Here is a 25,070-nt window from a genome sequence, read left to right on the forward strand (position 1 = left end):
AACTTGAGCTCACAAACCACGAACTGCCCAAAACTTGTCATGAATTTTAGTTCATGAGCCAGTTCGTGCCCATCCCTATCCATGTGGTTGCCATAAAGACAGACATCTATACTACTGCCGCTTCGACATCCTTCCACCTGCAGTTCTGGAGTAACATGGTGAGGCTACGGTAGCCTGTTGGACGAAGCTCTTTCTCTCTCTTTTTGTAGAAATTAAGCCTCACCTGTGGTCCACCATTCTCCAAGAAGGCCAGCGTGGCCGTTTCTAGGCAGAAGGGCCCTCGCCATCCTTCTCCTGCAGAGAAGCGGATTATGCAGAGGCGTTCATGTATAAAATTGCTTCTCGAACGGAGAGGCGCTTGTAAGCAGGAAAATCCGCAATCGGCTCCTCCGTGTTCCGAGCATGGTGGACAGAAACCTGCCAGGCCCACTCTGCTGTGCCATGTTACCGCACCGTATCTGGGCCACTCACCACTCGAGACCTCCAGTGCCTCCGGCAAGCAGCATGTCGAGCCGATGCATTCTTTCTGCTCCAGTAATTGCAGGAAAAGGATTTGTTGGAATGAGCTTTCGGGAGGGGGCGGGGAGGCGAGCCTTGTCTTGTTGCAATTTTACCTGGAGTGCTGAAAAATAAAAGTCACTGGTAAGAACCAAGCTGTGGCCAGCTGAGCATGGAATACCATTCTGTGTTCGAGGCACATTATAAAAAAAAAAAAAAGGAAAAGAAAAACCTAGAAAACAAGCTATATTCTTAACCAGAAGGATTTCCTTAAGGACATGAGGAAAGCCCTGCAGGATCAAGCCAACAAGCCATCTTATCCAGCACCCTTATTTCCCATGGTGGTCACCCGCTGCTCCTACTCCCAAAAATTGTCATCCAGGGATAGATTGCCTCTGTGCAGGGAGGTTCCATTCAGTCACCATTAGCAATAGTTTCCTGCCAGACCTCTTCTCCGAGAACGTGTCTAGTTCCCCTTTAAAGCTAACCAAGCGAGCAGCCGTCACCACGGTGCAGACATTGCAGAGAGAAGTTACATCCGTTGCATGTCACCCTGTAGAGCGGAGGTGTACAGCCTGCCTCCTCACACATTTCATTTTATAAGTAATTTCTGTTTGTTTAAGCAGATGTCTCAAAATGTAGCGTGTGAATGAATGCAACACACATACACAGGTAACAGACAGTTTCACCCATCCAGCAAACCATGCTTGGCTGTGGCTACCTTTGAAGTGGACACTTAAGCTTAGATTCAGTTCTTGGGTTTCTGTGCTTGGGCCAGACAACCGTCTTGAGAATGGCAGGGAATTTAGGAGACGCTGCCTTAGTCCTGGTGTCATCACCACCTACAGGCAGGTGCATGTAACTTTAGACATATCCTGCTCGGAACATTTTTAAGCATGCAAAAAGCTCTTTTGAAAGTAGGTTCACTGTTCAAGGAAAGCACAAAAAGAGTAGATTTTAAGGGCCCCAGTTCGGCTCGCCAATCTCCAGGTGGTGCAAACAAATAACCAGAATAATCTGTCACGCTGTACAAATCACACTTGAGACGACTGTCTTCTTATACAGTTCTACTTACAACCATAAGTGATACCCATAACAAATGGTTTTGCCACCATGTAGAAATGACATCTGCACCAGTTGGAATAGTGATTTAATAGTCCTTGGAAGTACAAGTCTCTCTTTAGAAGGATGCGGTCACCGGCTCATGATGCAGAGAAGTGTTTCCAAAAGAGAACACGCAGTAGATGGCACGGGCTCAAGACCAGCTGTAGCGCAAACCAAAGGAGCAGCGACGGCAGGCCTAGGTTGCTTTGCCGTTTCTTAGGGCTTCATCAGGGTGCTTTTCTTAGTGATGGAGCTGCAAACATTGAACTTGCCGTAAAATACATTCCATACTAATAGAGGAAGCAGATTGATGGACTTCTAGGACTTACCCCACCCAGCTGTGGCAAGATCCAAAATGACATGAAGTCTACAGGTATATTCCAAATAGCTAGGAATCAGGCTCTGATCACCAGCAAAGAGCCAGTCCTGGCTTTCTTCCCCCTCACCAGAGCAGGAGAACCTAGAAATAACTGACTTCATAGTAGAACGGCACTTGGCTTGCAACTTACCGGCATTTTATGACTGGCTCCAGTACCTGATGGCAGCCATTTTCCGATTGGCCCCAGCCATGGCAGCCATTTTGTGGTGGCGCCCATTTAGAAACATCGAGGTTCTAAAAGCGCCCACAGGCTCACCAAAATTAGGGACCCCTGAAATAGAGCAAATGAACCAGTGTTTAAAATGGCAGGAGCAAGCTTGATAAGTAACGCAGAACAATGGGTAAACTTAGCGATTCCAGAAGAAGAGAGAAAAAGAGAGAAGACATCATGGTAACTTACTTAAGGGAATAAACAAGAGAGTAAAGCTAACGCAATGTCAATAGTACGAAGTACATACAATGGTTCTAGAACGAAAGGACAAAGTTTCTAGGAATTCATCCCAGAGATGAATTCATTCATTACCAACTGGATTGAATTGCAAAGAGAGGACACAGGAGCATGTGCAGAGTGTTTCCACAGCTGAACAACAGCAGCTAATCGCCCATGAACGAGGGAGCAGAGCTTCCATGAGCCTTCTCCCCCCCCCCCAACCCGCACTTGCAGAAATGAAGCTCTGAAGGGTTGGCTGATGCTTATCTACCCAAGCGGGTGACTTTTGCAGAACAAAAGCTACACACGAGGCTGCCGGAGCCTGCTGTGTTAATTGGATTACAAGCAGTTAGGGCTTGCGGGGAGGGTGACAAAGAGGCCTCCAGAGGCAGAGCCGTTTAAGGAGAAATATCGGATCTTTGGGAATACGGCAAGCGACGGATGCGCCTTTCCCCCCCCTTGTCAAAACCAGGGCTCAGCTATAGTGTGGCCTTTAGCGCCCTCTGCAGAGCTTCCGTTGTCAGTGCACCTCGCCTTAGAAAATCTGGGCAAAGGACCGCATGCAAGGAATGGCCCTGAGATGGGAAGACCCACAACAAACCTTATCAGGGGTCCTCTTTTTATCCGATGCCATTTTCTCAGTTTTTCCAATGGAAATTCATGGCTACCCAATAGAACTTGAGAGACATGCTATCCTAGATAGGTTATTATGTCTGCCGCAAAGGTGCCGACGGGACCTGGAAAATATGCTGCTATCTTAAGAGTTTTTGGGCTCACAAAGAGAAATTATTGCACCTTATGTCCTTTATATATGGAACTGCGGTGGCTCAAGTGGTTAAGACGCTGAACTGCAGGCTGTGGAAGGTCAGCAGTTCAGCAGTTCAGCAGTTCGAGACCCAGGTGCCGCAAGACGGAGTGAGCTCCCGTCTCTAGTTCCAGCTCCTGCCAACCTAGCAGTTCGAAAGCAAGAAATTGCAAGTAGATAAATAGGTACCACTTCGGTGGGAAGGTAACAGCGTTCTGTGTGCCTTGGTGTTTAGTCATGCCGGCCACATGACCACGGAAACGTCTTCGGACAGCGCTGGCTCTTCGGCTTTCAAACGGAGATGAGCACCGCAACCCTAGAGTCGGACTTGACTGGCTTTCGAGCAAGGGAACTTTTACCTTTATGTCCTTTATATACATCACAGTCCTTGAAAAAGATTGTATTTGAAACGAGTAAATTACTAGAATCCCGTGGGACTAGTGATTGTGATACAGACAAGGTGCTGTCTGGAGATTTGAACAGAATGTAAACCTGCACTTTGATGTTTTGTTTGGGGGAAACCTATTTTTGATCATATTGGATACCAACATTTATATAACAGTATAGAAAAAGAAGAAAAAGCACAAAACAGATTTACCTTGAACATCCATCTATTATACACAGTGCGCTATATACGTTTGCATAACCTCCAGGTGGGACCTGGAGATCTTCCACTTTTACAACTGATCTTCGGATGACAGAGATTGGTTCCCCTGGAGAAAATGGCTGCCTCGGAGGGTGGACTCTATTGCATTATAGCCTGCTGAGGTCCCTCCCCAGGCTCCATCCCCCCAAATCTCCAGGTTATTTCCCAACCCAGAGCTGGCAGCCCTACGGAGTGACTGAAATATTCCATTCTGGAATGAGTGACAGGATTGTTCAAGACAAAGCCCTGCTCAATCAAAAAGCATAGGATTAAAATGGTCAGGTAAGGCAATCTGCAGAATTAGAGAGTGGTGATTCCTGTCTATATGGTAGAAATAGACAACATACTTTCAAGGATGTGCATATTGTCTAAACGTGACTAATGGTGTAGTGGTTAAGTGCGCGGACTCTAATCTGGGAGAACCGGGTTTGATTCCCCACTCCTCCACTTGCACCTGGCTGGATGACCTTGGGCAAGCCGTAGCTCTGTCAAAGGTGTTCTCGAAAAGAGAAGTTTCTGTCAAGAGCTCTCTCAGCCCCACCTACCTCACAGGGTGTCTGTTGTGGGAAGGGGAAGGGAAAGGAGTTTGTAAGCTGCTCTGAGACTCCTTTGGGTAGTGAAGGGCAGGGTATAAATCCAATCTCTTCTTCTTCTAATTGTGTCCATAGGTTGTTGTTGTTCAGTCGCACAGTCGAGTCCGACTCTTCGCAACCCCATGGACCAGATCACGCCAGGCCCTCCTGTCTTCTGCCGTCCTCTGAAGTTGGCTCAACTTCATGTTCGTTGCATCGATGACACTGTCTAACCATCTCATCCTTTGCCGTCCCCGTCTTCTTTGACCTTCAATCTTTCCCAGCATCAGGGTCTTCTCCAGGGAGTGCTCCCTTCTCATTGGGTGGCCAAAGTATTTGAGCTTCAGTTTCATTATCTGGCCTTCCAGGGAACAGTCAGGGTTGATTTCTTTTAGGGTTGACTGATTTGATCTTCTTGCAGTCCAGGGGACTCTCACGAGTCTTCTCCAGCACTATGGACACAGAGCAGTGTCCATAGATAGTGAGCTATAATATGTGCCACCCCCATTGTGGGGTAGTGGTTTAGAGTGTCAGACTAGATTCTGGGAGACCCAGCTTCGAATCCCCGCTCTGTCATGGAAGCTCACCGGGTGACCTTGTAGAAAAGAGTAAGAGTCCAGGAGCACCTTAAAGACTAACACATTTTGTGGCAGGGGATGAGCTTTCGTGAGCCACTGCTCACTTCCTCAGATTCAGCTAGAATGTGAGTCCATCCGTCCTATACATTGGAAAGCGGAATGATTTCAGATGCCGAATGACATTAGCCGGCAAATGACAATAGCGGGTGCTCCCGGACTCTTGCTCTTTCCTGCTGCTACAGACCGACTAACACGGCTGCCTTTCTCGATCTATCGCCATGGTGACCTCGGGGCCTGTCACTCTTTCTCAGCCTAGCCTCACAGGGTGGTTGTTAACAAGGATAAGATGGGGAAGGAGAGAACAACATCAGCCATTGTAGATCCCGTTGGAGGGAAAGGCAGAGTATTTATTAATAATAGCGCCCTATCAAAAAAAAGAACATTGTCAATGTTATTAAGTTTAACTTCACATCCAAATATTCCGCTAGCCCTATTTGTCATTGCATGAGTTTTTCTGGCATTTGCCTCAAACAGGGTATGAACGTAAGAACATAAGAGACGCCAATGTTGGGTCAGGCCAAAGGCCCATCCAGTCCGACACTCTGTGTCACACAGTGGCCAGAAATACCAGTGCCATCAGGAGGTCCACCAGTGGGGCCAGGACATTAGAAGCCCTCCCACTGTTGACACCCCCCCCCCAAAGCACCAAGAAGATAGAGCATCACTTGCCCCAGAGCCCCTATCTATACCTTGTGGCTCATAGCCACCGATGGACCTCTGCTCCATATGCCTAATTCTAATTGGATTTATATTTACTCAAAATATTGCTAAGGCCCCCTCCCCACCGTACACTGGGACCCTTGAAGGGAAAAGTCATCGATGACTGCCTCTCCCCAGGACCCTGGTTTTCCAACTTACTGTGTTTGAACATGAAGGGTCCCATTTAGCTAGCATGACAGGGTTTCCCGTGATGTCCTGTGAACTGGATTCTAGGATGGTTATATGGATAGGAAACTGTTTGGAGAATCACACCCAAAGAGTCACTGTCAATGCCAGGGCTATTTTTGGGCAGGAGCGCACAGGAACGGAGTTCCGGCTGGCTCCTGAGTTGGCCACGCCCAGCAGGAACTCATTAGCATAATAGGCCACACCCAACAGCAGAAACCCATTAGGATTGGCTACATTAAGGGTGTGTGGCCTAACATGCAAAGGAGTTCCTGCTACAAAAAAAGCCCTGGGTCTTGACAACAAACGAGGTAAACAGAATAACAAGCAAAAGGTGGCTGTGGCTGGATAACCACACTTCTGGTAACATGTGGGTGTGGCCTAATGTGCTAATGAGCTGTGCTGTCAGGGATGTGGCCCAATATGCTAATGAGTTCCTGCTGTTGGGTGTGGCCTATTATGCTAATGAGTTCCTGCTGGGCTTTTTCTACAAAAAGAGCCCTGGTGGTATTTCATCTGATTGGAGAAAGGTGTCCAGTGTGGTGCCACAGGGCTCGGTTCTGGGCCCAGTGCTGTTCAGTGTTTCTATAAATGATCTGGATGGTGGTGGAGGAGGGACTACTGACTAAATTTGCAGATAACATCAAATCGGGAGGAGTAGCAAGCACCCCAGAATACACAGAATTCATCGAGATCTGAACACACTGGAATAGTGGGTGGATGTGAACAAGATACAATTCAACGAGTGCAGAGCTCTATACCTGGGTAACAGAAGTGAGAAGCATGCATACTGGATGGGGGATACACTTCTGGGTAGCAGTGTGTGTAAACAAAAGCTTGGGGTATGGGTGGACTGTAAGCTAAATATGAGCAGTCAGTGTGATGCAGCAGCAAAAGGGGCTAATGCAGTCTTGGGATGTATCAACAGAGGCATAACATCCAAACTGCAGGATGTGGCAGCCCTGCTGTACACTGCATTGATCAGGCCGCACCTGGAGTACTGCGTGCAGTTCTGGAAGCTTCACTTCAAAAAAGAATGTGGACAGAATAGAGTATGTGCAGAAGGGCGTGATGAGGACGATCAGAGGCCTGGGGACTCCTGGTCTATGATTTTATGACTCACAAGTGTTCAGACCTACCATCAGGGAACCTAGCCTAACATACCCTTAAAAAAAAATCTAGCACCACCCTCCCGCCACTGCATCTCACAAGTTGCATTCTGCTGGCAATCATCAACAGCAAGCCAGCAGCAAGAAAATTAAGTGCCATATGTTCATGTTCAAGCCAGCCCAGTGTCACAGCGCACATGGAATCTGGCACGCACAGGACGTATTTGTGGTCCATCTCTTCCCCCTGTCCTCCAAAACTGTGTATTGCTGATTCCCCTCTCCACTCAGAGCACCATGCACGTCTGTCACATCCACCCAAAGTATGAATAGGAAAGAACAAGGATGCATCACTGCATCTGAACCTGTTTGCCAACGCTGGAAACTGCATTCACTGTACCAATCGCAACAAGCCTTACCTCTGTCATCACAAGGCATCCGACTTCTCAACATAAAACCGTGTGAAGAGGGGGGTGGAGAGGAATCCTCCCTCCCGGAGGATCTCCATGCGTTCACGACATCTGTGCCTCCGCCATACCTCTGCAGGGCTCCCTTCGCAACTAAGTTAACGCCATCAAAACCTGCTGTATTTCAAAAGCAGCAGATCCAAATCAGGTTTTGGTTCATTCGGCAATCGAAAGAGTGGGTGTTGCCATTTAAGGGAAGCCATGCATACGTCAAACGCATGCAACCCTTGTGTTCCAAGGTCTCTGTTATCTTCCTTTTCCTTTGAGCGCCACCCCAGAAATCTGGGGCCTCAGTTAAATATTGAGCATTACCTCCCATATCTTGCTTAAGATAAGTGAGGGACAGACAGCAAGACACCAGCAGATCATCTGAAGGCCCAAGGGGGATCATATAGGGCAAGCAATTTCCTGTCATACCCCAAACACCCAAGAACAGGCCTTTAAGGTAAAGGTAAAGGTTCCCTTGCTCGAAAGCCAGTCGAATCCGACTCTAAGGTTGCGGTGCTCATCTCCGTTTCAAAGCCGAAGAGCCAGCGCTGTCCGAAGACGTTTCTGTGGTCATGTGGCTGGCATGACTAAACACCAAGGCGCACGGAATGCTGTTACCTTCCCACCGAAGTGGTACCTATTTATCTACTTGCAATTTCTTGCTTTTGAACTGCTAGGTTGGCAGGAGCTGGAACTAGAGATGGGAGCTCACTCCGTCATGCGGCACCTGGGTCTCGAACTGCTGAACTTTCACCCAAAATTGTCTCCAGTGAAACTTGAAGCCAACCTGCCCAGGAACAGGCAGACTTACTCCATAGAGCGAGCATGCACATGCTTGCACATTTGGAGATGCATGTGCACAAACCCCTAGCCCCAAAGTCACATCCCGCCGCACGTGCCCGCCACCAAATTATCTCCCCAGCTGTGCCAAGAGCGACAGATTGAGCTGTGACTGTTCCAGCAACCGGGAGCCGAATCATTATTATTAGCGCAGGATTATTTTAATTAAATACTGTTTTGCATCCTTAACTTTTAATTTTTAAGATGATTATAAATATTGGTATTAACAGGCAGAGGCAATCAGCCAAGCAAACTTCAGGAGACGCAGCAGAAGGCCAAGGGAATTAATGTGTGGCTCCCTGGGGTGTCTCAGAAGATGTAGCTCTACAGCTGCAAAAACCCAAATTCCCACCCCCTTCAAGATTGCATTTCCAGCAGCAGCCATCTAGACAGTTCTAGAAAAGCAGCAAGTAAGTCCCCAGTCCAGTGTTCCCTCTAAGCTGAGTTAGTGTGAGCCAGCTCACAATTTTTTAGCCTCCGGCTCACACATTTTTGTCTTAGCTCAGGAAGGATGGCTCCAGGGCCAACTAATTTATGCAGCAGCCAAATCGCTCGCTCACAACTTCAATGCCAGTAGCTCACACAGTAGAATTTTTGCTCACAAGCCTCCACAGCTTAGAGGGAACATCCTTCCTTCCTTATTCCCAAAGTCAGGCATTCAAAGATAAATTGCCCCTGAACATATAGGTTCCACTTAGAGCACTCAAGAGGAGTATAAGTTGATAGTCACATCTTAACATAAAAGAGGTGCCCTGCTGGATCAGGGTAAGCATCCATCTAGTTCAGTATTCCTCTCCCCTGATTGGCCACAGTGCTATATTCCTCTCCCCTGATTGGCTGGCAGGGTGCCTCAGGGAAGCCCACAGTGCCGGATGTGGAACAAGCAGTTCCTTTTTAGAATTTGGCATCCACAGGTAGACTGCTACTGATCGTTGAGGTTCCTTTTGGATACAATAACCAACAGACAAGCTGTCCCCTGTGAATCTGCCTAATCCCTCACTGAAGCAATCTGAGCTACTGGTTGTCATCTCATCATGCCGTTTGCAAAGCAGTATTTTGCTTGTCTGTTCTGAATCTAGTCCCCATCAGGGACCCTGTGGGGAACGCCAAGTGAAGAGTGTGTGACTGGCCCAAGGTCACCCAGTAAGCCTCCATGGCAAAGTGGGGATTCGAACCTGGGTTTCCCAGATCCTAGTCCAACACTTTCACCACTACACCCCCCGTACAAAATCACACATCAAACAGCAACGTGAAATTAGGGTTGCCAACCTCCAAGTGAGGCTCGAAGACCTTCCCGGAATTACAACTGATTTCCAAAACTACAGAGATCAGTTTCCCTAGAGACAATGGTTGCTTTGGAAGGTAGACTTTATGGCACTATAACGTGCTGAGGTCCCTCCCGGTTTGGTGTAGTGGTTAGGAGTGCAGACTCTAATCTGCAAGAACTGGGTATGATTCCCCACTCCTCCACATGCAGCTGCTGGGTGACCTTGGGTCAATTACAAGTTCTCTCAGAGCTGTTCTCTCACGAGCAGTTCTCAAGAGAGCTCTCAGGCCCACCTACCTCACCTCTGTTGTGGTGACGGGATGGGAAAGGAGATTATAAGCCGCTCTGAGACTCCTTTGAGTAGTGAAGGGCGGGGTATAAATCCAATATCCTCTTCCCCAAACCCTCCCCTCCCCATGCTCCATCCCCAAACCTCCAGGAACTTCCCAATCCAGAGTTGACAACCTCATACTGAGATCCTTCTCTTACAAACCAAATTTTTTTTTTCTGAACAAACAAGAGGAGCGGAAGGCCAAAGAAATGGAACATCTATAACCAGAGAAAGGTAACAGGACAGAGCCAGGGGGATTCTCTCATCCCAATTTCTGCACACAAAGCAATGAATCCAATTTTTGTAGCGATCGTTTCCCCCAGTCCCCGAGGCTCCAGGTGATTCACAATTACAGTTTAAGGTTGTTTTGTGCACCTGCCCTATCAATCCCCCAAACAGGAGCAGAGCAAGAAGGAGCCAAAGACGACTTGTCATTTACAAACATGAAGCTAAAATGAGGGAAGCAGGCAAGAACGCAAACTGTGTTAGCACTTAAACCTGCACAATTCCCAACCCCTCCTACTAAAAAAAGCACACTTCTGCTGTTCTCCAGTGTTCCATCTCTTCACCAGCCTGTGATGAAAAAAAAAAAATCAGCCTTCTGTCTCCTTCCCACGCATGCAGAGTTGCAACAGGCAGCCTCCAACAGGAAAGGATTGCTTCTGAAATTCTTCACGACCCAGTTTCACCTCTGGATCTGGGGGTTCAAGTACTTTTACTGTGTTCACTCAAAGTAATAGAAAACAAGCAAATTTGGGGTTCAGAACGGCCTCTCATTTCCAAAGTAGAATCAAAGCAACAGAAAACAAGCAAATTTGGGGTTCAGAACGGCCTCTCATTTCCAAAGTAGAATCACTAGGTAAGAAATCTTCCCCACTGTTCCATTTTTTAAAAACTTTTGGATTTTAAACAGGGCACTGCACCTTCCTCTTCCTTCAGTTAACCCACGTCCTTTATTTCTCCCCTCTGTTACTGCTGTACACATTCACATTGATGAAACACCACCGATACCACATCAAATCTTGGTGCAATCATGTGCACCACTGTAACAACTGTGTGCCGTTTCACCAAGAAAAAGGATGGCTGCTAACGCCACAGATTGAGTCTCCTACAATCCCACCAAGTCTGCTGTATCGCAGCACATTATCACCATGCACACAAGTGGCAATACTGGGGGGGGGGGGGGAATGTGAAGGAATCAAAAGCGAACCATGTACTGCACATGTTTCAATGCCAGAAATTTTAGAAACCTTCCTAGCTATGCCAGAAATCAGGAGGGTAAACTAGTACAGTGTGAATTCCAAAGCAAAGGACCAGAACAAAGGAAATTGGCTCACCCCTCACCAGTTTGGTGTAGTGGTTAAGTGCATGGACTCTAATCTGGGAAAATCAGGTTTGATTCCCCACTCCTCCACTTGCACCTGCTGGATGACCTTGGCAAGCCATAGTTCTGGCACAGCTGTTCTTGAAAAAGAGCAGGTTCTGTCAAAAGCTCTCTCAGCGACTTCCGGTTGATGGCGGCATGCTAGGCAGACGCATCTCCCGGACCTCCCGGGGATGCGGTCTGTGCATAGCGGGAAGGAGGGGGAGCGCTGGCCCGTTACTCCCCCAGGGAGCCTGGTGGAAGGGTCCTAGCCAGGAGACTTACAAGGAGTCGCCTCTTTGCCTGCGCGTTGTGGGTGAATTGAGGCACTCCTCCGTCCCAATGGTCCTTCCTGCGCAGTGCCTGAATGGGATCTAGTGACGCCGACCAGGGCAAGCGTAGGAGATCGAGCGGGCAAAACGATGCAAAGCGGGGTCGGAAGACCAGATATGAACTTGAGTCGGACTGAGCGAAATGATGGTTAAAGAGAAAAAGAAAGCTCCCTACCCCATTTTGAAAAATGGAAAGTGAGGTGGGCGGGGGAGGGACGTCTCCTAACCGCATGAACTTTTGAGCGAATCGAGGGGGGAGCGGAAGAGAAAGCATGTACAACTGTTAGGAAATACTCACCAAGGCGAGTTCAGGCGTTTGAGTGCATATTCAGAGACTTTCAAAATATTTCTTAAAGTAAACAATCGAGAAAGATGGCGGGGAAGAGGACGGAGAAAGAGAAACTTTTGAAATCGAAACTAACAGAGAGCCCCAAACTGGAAGGAACCAACCAGCTGGCAAAGACTTTGGCAGAATCCATGCACCCTCTACTGGACCAGATGAGTAACCTCAAGGAACAGATGTCGAAAATGACTCAGTGCATCACCACACAGCAAACACAGATAACCGAGGCACTTAAAATGATGAATGAAATGGCTGAAAAGGTGAAAGAAGTGGACGCCACTGCACAAAAGGTGAAAAAGAAAGTTAAAAAGCTGGAAAAGAAGCAAGTTTCTACGGAAGATCAATTGCTACAATTACAAATGGAAAAGGCTAATATGATTCTTTGCTTCCAGGGCTTGCCAGAGACAAAGGGAGAGAATCTGGGAACTAATGAGTGAAATATTGGCCCCAGTGACAGTTATGAAGGTGGAACTCCTGTTAAACGAAATGGATGTGGCCTATAGGTCATATTCAGGATATATAAAGAAAAATAAGGTGCCTGGGGAAATTGTGGTAAGATTCTCGAAGAGGCATGTGAGGGATACAATCCTGAAAGCAGTATCTGGAGCACCCCTGAAAGAGGGGGAGAATACCATCAGAATGTTGAAAGACATTCCATTTGAGATAAGACAAAGGAGAAAGAAATATAAAGAATTAATTCTTTTTCTACAGACAAATGCAATTGGATATAGATGGTTAACTCCAGAAGGCATAACCTTCTAAATCAAGGATAAAAAAAGAAAAGATTGACTCTGTCCAGAAAGCACGGGAGTTTTTAAGAGTCCAGTTTGGAGGGCCAGGGGAAGGAGAAAAAGGGGAGGACAGTAAGTCCAATGGCGAGCTGGACTCGGAATCTTCTGGGGAGGACTCTCTTTCAGAGAAAGGGGGGGCAGCCCCTAAAAGTCCTTATAAGCTTCGGAAGAGATTAGGCAAGGAGAAGTAAAGGCTGAAGGACTCTGAATTGTGCCTTTAAAAAATGTTGAAGTGAGATGCTTTGGGGTGTTTCTGTTTGACAGTTAAACTTAAGACTTGAAAAAGTCAATGCTAAACTTGACTCAATTGATAGTAAAATTAACGGGATTAAGACTAAATGTATGGTTAAACTGGTGGGATGATCTCCTCTCTTGGGTATTTAGTCAGTAGTGGGTATCTTTCTTTATCCCATAAATGTAGTCCCCCCCTCCCATTTTCTGTTGTAGTTTGTAGTGTTATAAAAATGCAATAAAAATCCCCTCTGGGGGGGCTTAAAAAAAAGTTCTCTCAGCCCCACCTACCTCAAAGGGTTGTCTGTTGTGGGGAGGGGAAGGGAAAGGAGTTTGTAAACTGCTCTGAGACTCCTTTGGGTAGTGAAGGGCGGGGTATAAATCCAATCTCTTCTTCTTCTTCAGCTGCCAAATCCTCTTTCTTTCCTGCCCCATCCAGGTCATACAGGATTTACCTGGTCACTAGTAGCCACCATCGATCAAGAAGCGCAATTAGAGCAAGCCTCTTGGTAACTGAAGAACCTGGGCATCAAAGGCTTGCTTTAGATGGTCAAAAAGGCCATCTAGAGAAGTCCAGCAAGCAATACACTCACCCTGTCCTAGAAAACAAAAGCTCTGGCAGTGTCTGGAATGCTGAAAAGAGCCACTTTAGTATAGAATGACTGCCATGCATGCAGAAACAAGAACTTGGTAAACTTTGAAGCATCGAGCGGATATTTTTGCGTACATTAGAAATCTCCAACAAAAGGAAGAGAACCCCATCTCAAAAACCGACTGTTAACTCGGAGGGCCCAGGAACTGTGGACATCCTTCAGCAAACACCACATGAAAGGCCTCAAAGATAAAAAACCAAACGGTCCATTAATATTTCACTCCTATCAATATTTAATTAGAGAGAGGAAGAGAAAAGAAACTTGTATGTAATGCACCATCTCTTCAGAGAGGTCCTTGCAGATTTCAGAGAAGCCTTCACCAGAACTTTTGGGCTGATGGCGTCAAGAGAATCAAAGCCAGTCTTTTGCTCCAGGCACTGGAGGCGAAGTAGACCGGTCCTGATTCAACCCAAGACAGGACTGGCTGCATGGTGGGTGCCTACCGGAGCTTATATTGGGATGAGCTGGTTCGGCTCTGGCTGACTTGAGAGTCCGCAGGGCGCTGAGAGAACAGGGCCGAAATGTTTGCTAACGAAGGCACTCCCTTTGGAGATTTAAAACTGGAGGCCAACCAGACACTCTAAAGGTTTCCATTTAGGATAACGTACAGAATTCTGTAGTCGTAACAGGATCCCGGAGCAACTGCTAAACAGAGATGTAATCACCTCCTTGGAGGGGAGTTTGCTGATGTGTTCCTGCCACATTTCTCCTTCCAAGTGGACTGGTGAACTGCAACAGTAGGCTTACCTGCCCCCTCTGATGAGGCTGCCTGTTGCAACTCTGCATGTACCAGGAAGTCTTTAGTATTTTTGCTTCAGATGTAATTGGGTCAAAATTACTTCTAATGCAGAATTACCCAACCCCAGTGGAAAATGATTTGGGATTGAAAATGGAAGAAGTTAATCCCTACTTTAATATTGCTGAATCTCTGGCCTCAGGATGTGTACCCTCTGAGAATCCAAAAATTGATTAATATCCTCATTAGTGCTGCGAAAGTCCTCATCGCCAGGAAATGGAAAAACAAACACATTCCTACAATTACCCACTGGATCCATAAAGTTTGGGACTTTTATCTTTTAGAAAAATTCTCCATTTTTAACTCCACAACTCAAAATGCCTGTGATTTCTATAATCTGCTAGATAAGTGGTATCCAATATTGGATAAAATTACAATTGACACTTTTGACTAGGAACATATTTCTAAAGCCAAATACCAATTAATGATCTATGGTTAAACATTATTTCTATGCTGTTACCTTATCTAATATTCATAATAACGTTCATCATTGAATTATATGCTATATGATACTGTTTGGAACCTTGCTAATGTTATTGATTTTTGTGGATGTTAACATGTAAATATTCTCAATAAACGAATTTTCTGTTTAAAGAAAACATGGAAGAAGTTAATGTAGCTAAAAGGACATTGATGTGGTATATGATCACGACTGCTAGAATGACATATGCCCAAAGTTGGAAACAAGACATGGTACCCGAAGTTGAGGACTGGATTAAGAAACTACTTTTTATGGTTGAAATGGACAAAATGGCAAGGAAATTAAATAATTTGGAAGGAGAAGACTTTTTTGCAGACTGGAAAGATTTTAAGGACTATCTGGAAAAAAAATGGGATGTAAGGGACGGTTTATTTAGCTTTGACAATGATTGAAGTTAATAGTTTTTAATAACTGAGTAAGATGTATTACTTAAATAGTGAAAGATAAGTTACCTACAGATAAATATAAAAGCAAACATGAAAAATGTGGAAGAAGAAGATCTAAGAAATGAACAGGAGGGTTGGAGCACTGTGGGAAGCCGCGCGGGGGGGGGAAGGGTGGAGGATTATGATGGATTAGGGTAAAAGTTGTGATTTATATTTGACTATGTTTATTATACCCTAATAAAAATGGTTAAAAAAAAGAAAGAAAATGAATGGAAAGGGGCAATCACAAAGAGACAAGGCATACAACCCAGACTGTAGGATAAATACTCTGGATTAGAAGAAGCTTTTAACCTAGAAAACCTATTTCGGCAACCAAACAGTTCTCTCACAGCATACCAGTGGCCCCCAAGCCTACAGTGTTGGGAAGTTACTGTTTTCAGGGACCTACTGAAAGCCACCTCAAGAATGTGAAATTAATTTTGGCCAGCTTTGGGGGGGAGTGGGGGAGAAAAGGAAAAAAGAGTATTGCAATGGGTTGCCAACCTCCAAGTGAGGCCTGGAGATCTCCTGGAGTTACAATTGACCTCCAGACTATAGAGCTCAGCTCCCCTGGAGAAAAATGCAACTATGGAGGGTAGTCTCTATGGCATTATAACCCTGCTGAGGTCCCTCCCCTCCTCAAATCCTGCCCTCTCTAGACTCTACTACTCCCAAATCTTCAGGAACTTCCCAACCCAGAGCTGAGGGCTGGCACAGACTGATTCTAGGGAGCTGGCAAGACTTCAGCACCTAGGAGAGCTCCAAGAGAGCAGCCATTGTTCCACTGAAGCCCAAAGCTAAAAGGAGGCCATATCCCCTCCAAGCCACCCCTGGGGGAAATTTGCAAGAAATTTACAAGGGCAGCACTCAGGTGTAGAATGCCCATGAAAAGCCAAGGACAAGAGCTCCCCCCAGTCTGACATCAGCAAACCATTTTACTGCAGGGTTCTACTACACCTCTGCACCATGTGTGGCACCCTATCCCTTTTCCCTTTGCAAGGTGATGCAGATTATCAAGATTCATTCCAGGTAGACTTTGGTTAGCCAAATGGACTAACACAGCAAGCGAAGGGGCCACTCGGTCCATTATGCCAGGATCCAGCCCCACCTGTACACATTAAGTGGGCTTATGCGGAATAAGACCATTGGTTCATCAAGGTCACTGTTGTCTACTCAGACTGGTAATGGCTCTCCAGAGAATCAGATGAAGGTCCTTCAGATCTACTACTTAATTTTTTTAAACAGTTGTAGATGCCAAGGATAGGACCTGGGACCTTCTGCAGGCCAAGCAGACACTCTACTGCTGAGCCACAGACACCGAGGCTCTCCCCTCTAGCCCGGGTTTATCAAATTTTATCACTGTTATCAAATTTTAATTTTACAAGAACGTGACTGGCCCAAGGTCACCTGGCAAACTTCCACAGCAGAGTGGGGATTCAAATCCGAGTCTCCCATCATCTCAGCCCAGCGTTCTGATCACAACAACAACCACGGCCACAAGTGAAAACCACAAGCTCACGCACCATCAGAAGTGGCCCCGGCTCTACCACCCCCTCACCAAAGGAGAAATTCATGAGAAGGGAGTACTATAGGCCCACGTCTGCTGTGTGGGGGCAGGATTTTCACTGATGATCTGCGATAGCCCCTCCCACTTAATTCATATTACTCCATCCACCCTTACAGGCAGCTGCATAAATTTTCCTTTGCTGGTAAAAAGAATACCATCCTACACCTCACGACTCCATGTGCAGAGGGAAAACCAGGTTTTGCAAGACTTAACCTGTGTGCGTTAAAAGCCGAGACACGAAGTCACATAAACCAGGAAGCAGGAGTTGCATTATACATGGTTTATTTAATGGCAAGTTTAGTGACAGCAGCTATAATTCATATTACTTTTCAGGAGTGAAAAATGTGTACCTGGACACCAGAATTAGCACCTAGTATAGCGGGGGGGGGGGGGGGAAAGAAAGCCCCTTAAAAAAGAAGTGCTAATCTAATCAGAAGCCTTCTGTGAACAAAGGCGTGAAAAAATACCTCTGTATAGTCAGATGATCAACTTGCTCACAATTTAATGGGGGGAGGGGAAGAGTCAAATACTTACCTTTGACAGGAAACCACAACTCAAAAAAAGATTAAAAGATGCAAAAAAAAAAATTGTTTAAAAAAGACACAGGACAGATCACAGTCTTGGTCTTTAACTTATTGCAAAACGCAGAACACACTTTCAGTGCAAAGAAAGAAAAGAAAGACTCCACTCTTGAAAACGCTGCTTATAAAACATCACCCAAAGTTAAGTTAAAACTTGCACCTGCCAAGACCTCTGCAGGTACGAATGAGACAAAACGGTTAAAAATACAATGTGTCCTCCCCCCCACTGCAGCCCAGAACCATTAACACTGTCAAGAGACGAGCCTCTCGGAGTGACCGTGCCCGGGGATTCTGGCTGTGAAGTGCAAAGTTTGCATCCCGTCTCGTATTCACCCACTCAAGCCTTCCCCCTTGGCATCCAACCAAGTTTGAGAAGCGGGTTCATTTAGCAAGCGGGTGGAACTTTGTCTGCCGGGGCTCGTCTTGATGGAATGGGAGATTCAGCCATTGAGAACGCTGGAAGCATGGAGGTGCAGAGCAAGGAACAGCCAACTACAGTGACTGAGGAGTGCTGGGAGGAGGGGCTTTGAGGAGAGTGGTTAAGAAGACACCGAGGTGGTCTCAACGTGCCCCAGAGATTCCAAACACACACAGAGACTATCCGAACACAGACCAAATTGTAAAAATTTAAGGTAGAGTCTGTACGCTACCCCATTTGGCATGACACCTGAAGAGGACACGTGGCCAGGAGTGAACCAGATCTTACATCAAATGCATGGAGCAGACACAGGTGGATGTGCTGCCGAACACACTGTCGATTGGCACTACATTGGGAGGGACAGTTCGTGCACACTGCTGAAGACAGACTGGAATGAAGACCCGAGCGGGAGTGTGAATGGATCTGGGAATGGTATCTCCACTCGCCCAAGATCCCAATTTCCCTCAACGCAACGTAACAGCTGCAGACCAATTCTCAGTGTCCTTTGTAGTGGGCCAATAAAATGTGGCTGGTTTGGGGCTTTTTTTTTTGTTTAAAGAATAAACATTTCAAACATGGAGGATAAAGATTTTGAACATGCCGGCGTTGAAGCACAGGGGTAAAGCCGCCGTTTCACCACACACCGCACTGACTTCTAGAGCCGCGCCGACCAGCTCTGATGCCAGTGGGAAAGAAAGTGGGCTTCATCCTAGACGGTTCTTGAATCTCAAAACCAAGTGGTGACAACCAGCTGATGTTGCATGCTAACGCATGGGGGGGGAGTTATTTTGTGGTCTATTAAGACTAGCTTTGAGGAGAAAATTATAAATATTAGAATATGAGTGCTTACTTTATGGCTGAGACCAAAAAACTAGCCTCTTCCCAGCATGCTGGGCCTCTCTGCCATTACACCCCTCTCCCCCCCCCCAGAACAATGTCACTTAGCAGCAAATCTGCCCTGTTGACAGTGAGGAAATCTTTTTAAAGAGCTACCATTCCTTACAAGATACCCATGCAGGTAAGACACTGAACGTTTCAATCCTATGTACAATTTTAAATATTTACTTTACAATAGATTTCCTCTTTTTAAAAAAAAAACAAAAGTATCCTTTGAAAGGTCCAACTTGGCATTCCTCTGCAAAGTGCTGATCATCGCCTTGATTTGGGAAGGGGAGCGGGAGGGCCAAACACACGTCAACCGGGTTTAAAAAAAAAAAAAAAAGACCACGCCTGGAAGGGAAAACTGCACACGCACACCCCTGGGTGTCCCGTTAAAATTACACTGGAGTTGTGTAAAAAAAAAGAAGAAGTTAAATTCAGTTCACCTTCACCATACACACAACCCTGAAAACAAACCTATTTTCTGGCTAAAACAAACACTGCCGGGCACCCCTGGCAGTAATAGTACCTCTAAAAAAATGTGCCAGCTTTAAACCCCTCTGAAGCATCTCTCGGGCCACCCGCCAAGAAGCAGAAAGCAGCGTGAAGGGAACGTGCCTGCCGCTGCCCCAGAAGCGGCTATCATCCAGCGTACACCTGAGGCTGCAATGGTGGCGGGAGTTTGTCGTTCTCGACGTTTTCAGAGTCGATGGCCGCCAAGGCCGGGTTGGGGGGCTTGATCTCCAAGGGATACTTCTCGACGATCTCTTGGACTTCCTTGGCGACCCCGTCGGTCCAGTCAATCAGATCTCTCTCCAGCTTCTTGGCCTCGCTCACGATCCTCTCCTGCCGCTCGTTGAGCTGGGAGAGGAGATCGAGGTTCCTGTACATCTGCCGGACGCCCACGCACATGTCAGCCGACCAGTTCTCGGGTTCCTGCTTCTTTGGAGATGCCTGGCCAGACATGTAACGGTCAAAGTCTTCCTCGCTCAGGTTTAGGGACTGCGCATCCAGCTTCTCTATGAAGGCCACGGCACAGCACTGCAAGATCAAATACTTACTCGTAAGTGTGAGGACTCGCATAAAACAGTAAGGGCTACATACACACAATGCGCCAGTTAAGAACACAGTGGTATTCTTGAGATATCTCTGTCAATGGAAACCCCTCGCTGGCTTCCAAATGAGGGAAGTCCACTGGCACCTTTAAAACCAACAAAGATTTATTCTGGGTATCAGCTTCCATGGGCATGCACACTTCTCCAGATCTCTGTGTACTCAGAAGAGGGCGGTTTATAAATTAAAATTATAAATAAATACAAATATACCTAAGATACATCTTTGTTGGTGTAAGGAAGAGACCGGTTTGTGTTTTAAAAAAGCAACACTGAAGAACCGAATGAGGGCAGGAGGGGGAAGCCCAACCTTGCAAGTCATTGCAGGAACTGCCCAGTTCTTAGCTTCGCAAGAGCTGCACAGCTGAAATATCTTCAGTAACAGCTGGGCTGGATAGAGGGAGGGGTAGCGTCTTAATAGGTCCTTCGAGGATAAAAGCCAAAAAGGTGGGGGGGAGGAAAAGTGCGCGTCTTTTGGGCAGGATTTCTCCTACCTTTCAGAGTTTAAGTTTCAGCTGATTTTAATCACTGTTCGTATTTTGGCAACCACTGAAGGACGTTGAATCTTCCTTTGTTTATCTAATTATTGTTAGTCAAGGTTGCCTTGCCCTTTCTTTGATAATAAAAATACCTTTGCCTGATTTACTGAACTGAAGTACAGAGCCTGAAGCTGAGTATCTTAACAGAGAACCCAAAGCCTGCATCATACAGTTGGTCTTAAAAGTGCCACGGGCCTTAAACTTTGCTCTGCTGCTTCAGACCCACGTGAGCAGGAAACCATTTACATCCTTTGGGACTTTCTCACTGAACTATAAGAACTGCTTGGTTGTTGCTTTTCACTGAACATATATTCACACACGACTCCTCAAATCAAGCCAGCACTGACGATAAGACACAAGTAGCGTGCAATTCACCAACACAACATTACAAAAAAAAGAGAAAAACTGACAATGAGAATTGTTTTAGTTTATAAAAAGCCTTGGGGCTTATTAAATACTCCCTGTCACCCTGTTAATATCATGGATCTTACTCAACTGATAACTACAAGACTTTATTTCAACAGGTAGACAGACATCACTGATTTACTATGACAAGAAAATAAAAAAATCTCAGGGGCTACCAAATTCAGCATTTAAGAGCAGTCACCCTGCTTACCGTGATCACAATACTGGAGGTACTAGACTCTCAGCCACAAGTGAGACTAAGGAAAACAGTCCACCAATGAGAAACCAACCCACTAGCAGACCAAGCTTTATTTGGACTCATGGATGGCCTCTGACCTAACTGTGCATTCCTGGTTGCCAACAAGCACCATCATCTCCCACCTTATCTAAAACAACCTAACGCCCACCCTTTAGTTTCATAAGCTGTCACTGCATGTTAGAATGAACACCCGTGCAGTGTCAAACACACCCTACACCAGCACAAAGTTTGAGTCCAGTGGCACAACACAGGCCAACACAGTCTAACTCCAGCTATAAGCTTGGGAGCAGGGGTGGGGAGCAAAAGGGACTGCTGAAATGGCTTTTGCAAGATCCTTCCCCCCCTTCCATTCTGCTGGCCTCAGGGAGCCACTGCCAGTAGAAAGGAGGGAGGGAAGCTCCATGGACCTCACGAACCGAACCGGTTTGCGAAGTGGGGGACGTTCGTCCCGGTTTGTTGTTCACGGGACCTCACGAACCACGAACCGGGATGAACCTCCATTTTCCCAGTTCATGCCCATCCCCAGTTCAGAGGTGGTTTGCCACTGCCTGCCTCTGCAAAATGACCCCGGTACTCCTTGCTTGTCTCCCATCCAAATACTGACCAGGGCCAACCCTGCTTACCTTCCAAGATCTAATGAGAAAGGGCTAGCCTGGGCCATACAGATCAGGGCAGAAAGAACCCCAGGCATTTGAAAAGACAGCAAGGACAGGAGCATCATCTCTCAACCTGCAGAGGTCTCAAGACATTACAAGGAAATTACAAGGGAGTCGTTACCGGCTAAATATCAGGAGAAACTTCCTAACTGTAAGAGTGGTTGAGCAGTGGAACAGACTGCCTCGGGAGGTGGTGGATGCTCCTTTGCTGGACATTTTCAAGCGGAGGCTGGACAACCATCTCTCGGGTATGTTGTAGGGCTATCTTTTGGCTATGCTCCTGCAGAGTGCAGGGGGTTGGACTAGATGACCTGCAAGGTCCCTTCCAACTCTAACATTCTATGATTCCATGACAGATAGACGCCCTATTCTGCCCCAATACAGAGAGCTGGACTTACCAGGTTAGTGAAGTAATAGCCGTCCTCTCCTGTCATGAGCCTGCTGGGATTGCAAAACCGAGTGATGTACTGGATGTTGGACTGCAGGCGGGGCGGGTTGCCCTTCAGAACGATGTAGATGAGGGTAGGCAGGAAGTCGTCTGCGGAGGCCGGCTCGTTCTTCGTGGTCCGGATGGCGGTGAAGATGTGCTTGCTGCAGCTGGTGATGCAGGCCAGCTTGTCCCGCGGAACCCGCTTCGAATCCATCTCAATAATGTCTGCAAGATGGAAGGAAGCCCAAGAGGATCAAGAGAGTCACCTGCTGGCCCATAAACCAAGACAGTGGAGAGATACAAGGACTTACCGTGCTGCGCTGGCTTCTCGGATTCAAGGCACAACCAACACCCTGGTTCACCCTCAACTCCAAGGGAGAATGCCTTAGGATAGCAATTGAAGGAGGGGGGTGCAAGGAGCCAGAGAGGGCTGCTGCATTCAACGTCTATTTGTGGTCTCCTTGAAATAATTTGGTCAGCTAGTGTGGCAAAAGAGATGAGCTTTTGTCCTAACCGAGGAGGGCTCTTCCAACACTGACAACTCCAGAGCTCTTGTTAAACCTCAAATATAGTATATTGTCGAAGGCTTTCATGGCTGGAGTTCATTAGTTGTTGCAGACTTTCCGGGCTGTATGGCCGTAGTCTTGGCATTGTAGGACCTGACATTTCACCAGCAGCTGTGACTGGCATCCTCAGAGGTATAACACAGAAAGATGGAACATAAGAACATAAGAGACGCCAATGTTGGATCAGGCCAAAGGCCCATCCAGTCCAACACTCTGTGTCACACAGTGGCCAGAAATACCAGTGCCATCAGGAGGTCCAGCAGTGGGGCCAGGACATTAGAAGCCCTCCCACTGTTGACCCCCCCCCCCAAGCACCAAGAAGACAGAGCATCACTTGCCCCAGAGCCCCTAGCTATACCTTGTGGCTAATAGCCACTGATGGACCTCTGCTCCATATGCTTATCTAATTCCCTTTTGAAGCCGTCCATGCTTGTAGCACCCACCACTTCCTGTGGCAGTGAATTCCATGTGTTAATCACTCTTTGGGTGAAGAAATACTTCCTTTTATCCGTTCTAACCCGACCGCTCTGCAGTTTCATGGAGTGCCCACGAGTTCTTGTATTGTGAGAAAGGGAGAAAAGTACCTCTTTCTCTACCTGCTCTTTCCCATGCATAATCTTATAAACCTCGATCATGTCACCCCTCAGTCGTCTTTTCTCCAAGCTAAAGAGCCCTAAGCGCTTTAACCTTTCCTCATAGGGAAAGTGTTCCAACCCTTTTATCATTCGAGTTGCCCTTTTCTGCACTTTTTCCAAAGCTATAATATCCTTTTTAAGGTGTGGTGCCCAGAACTGCACACAGTATTCCAAATGAGGTCTCACCATTGATTTATATAGGGGCATTATTATATTGGCTGATCTGTTTTCAATACCCTTCCTAATAATCCCCAGCATAGCATTGGCCTTCTTTATTGCAGTCACACACTGTCTCGACATTTTCAGTGAGTTATCCACTACAACTCCAAGATCTCTCTCTTGCTCAGTCTCTGCCAGTTCAGACCCCATCAATGTGTATTTATATTTAGGATTTTTGGCTCCAATGTGCATCACCTTGCACTTGGCCACATTGAACCCCATTTGCCATGTTGACGCCCACTCGCCCATCCTTGACAGATCCCCTTGGAGTGCCTCACAATCCTCACTGGTTTTCACCACCCTGAACAACTTTGTATCATCCGCAAATTTAGCCACTTCACTGCTTACTCCCATCTCCAAATCATTAATGAACAAGTTAAAAAGCAGTGGACCAAGTACTGATCCCTGCGGTACCCCACTGCTTACCACCCTCCACTGAGAAAATTGCCCACCTACACTCACTCTCTGTTTTCTATGAACTAGCCAGTTTTTGATCCATAAAAGGACTTGTCCTTCTATCCCATGATTTTTGAGCTTACTTAGGAGCCTTTGATGAGGAACTTTATCAAAAGCAATACAATGAATGCTACAATCAGCAAAAGACAGATGAGACCCCCTCACTTCTGCAGGAGTATACTGCATATCATGCAGTTGTGGACAGGTTTACATCGGAACCACACGGCATAGCATTCAGACAAGAATAAAAGAACATGGAACATACTGCAGACTGGGCCAGCCTGAAAAATCAGCACTGGCTGAACATAGCCTAACTCAAACAGGATATAGTATCTTATTCCAAGACACTGAAAGGCTGGACAACACATCCAATTACCATTTAAGATTACACAGGGAAGCCATTGAAATTCATGAACATAAACACAATTTCAACAGGAAAGAAGAGAATTTAAAAATAAACAGGGCATGGTTTCCTGTCCTGAAAAACACAAAATGCTCTACATCTTACAATAGCACTACAGCTAAATTAGAATTTCAACAGCGAATCCATATGCAAAAGAGCCTCCTCAGGAAAGCTCCTCCATTAGCATGTCACAGGCTGGGGAACTCCTACAAGATAATGACTCAGCCCTACCCCACCCCTGAGTAGATATAAATTTACCTGCCAACCATTTTTCTTCTCACCTTGACACAGAGTACTCTATCTTTCTGTGTTATACCTCTGAAGATGCCAGTCACAGCTGCGGGCGAAACGGCGGGTCCTACAATGCCAAGACCACGGCAATACAGCCCAGAAAATCTACAAGAACTCAAATATAGTGTTTCTTTCCACAGCTAAAAAATGACAAAGGCTATCATGCCACCAGCTCTGTAATGCCTGAAGACAGTGTCCTCTGAGCTTGAAGAAAAAGAAGAAGAGATTGGATTTATACCCCGCCCTTCACTCAAAGTCTCAGAGCAGCTTACAATCTCTTTCC

General features: G+C 46.5%; 1 protein-coding gene across 2 annotated transcripts in view; it reads right to left on the reverse strand.

Moving 5' to 3' along the window:
• Window positions 1-19,087: 19,087 nt before the first annotated feature.
• Window positions 19,088-25,070, reverse strand: part of RABGEF1 (RAB guanine nucleotide exchange factor (GEF) 1) — a 41,808-nt gene continuing 35,825 nt past the window's right edge. For both annotated transcript variants that reach the window (XM_015413638.1, XM_015413637.1), the window contains 2 exons: window positions 22,186-22,442; window positions 19,088-19,857 (listed from right to left, as the gene is read on the reverse strand). In XM_015413638.1, the coding sequence (XP_015269124.1) occupies window positions 19,459-19,857; window positions 22,186-22,442 (656 nt within the window). In that variant the 3' untranslated portion in view covers window positions 19,088-19,458. The remainder of the gene's footprint in view (window positions 19,858-22,185; window positions 22,443-25,070) is intronic.

Source organism: Gekko japonicus, unplaced genomic scaffold, assembly GCF_001447785.1.
Source record: "Gekko japonicus isolate JY-2015 unplaced genomic scaffold, Gekko_japonicus_V1.1 scaffold452, whole genome shotgun sequence".
Lineage (NCBI taxonomy): Eukaryota > Metazoa > Chordata > Lepidosauria > Squamata > Gekkonidae > Gekko > Gekko japonicus.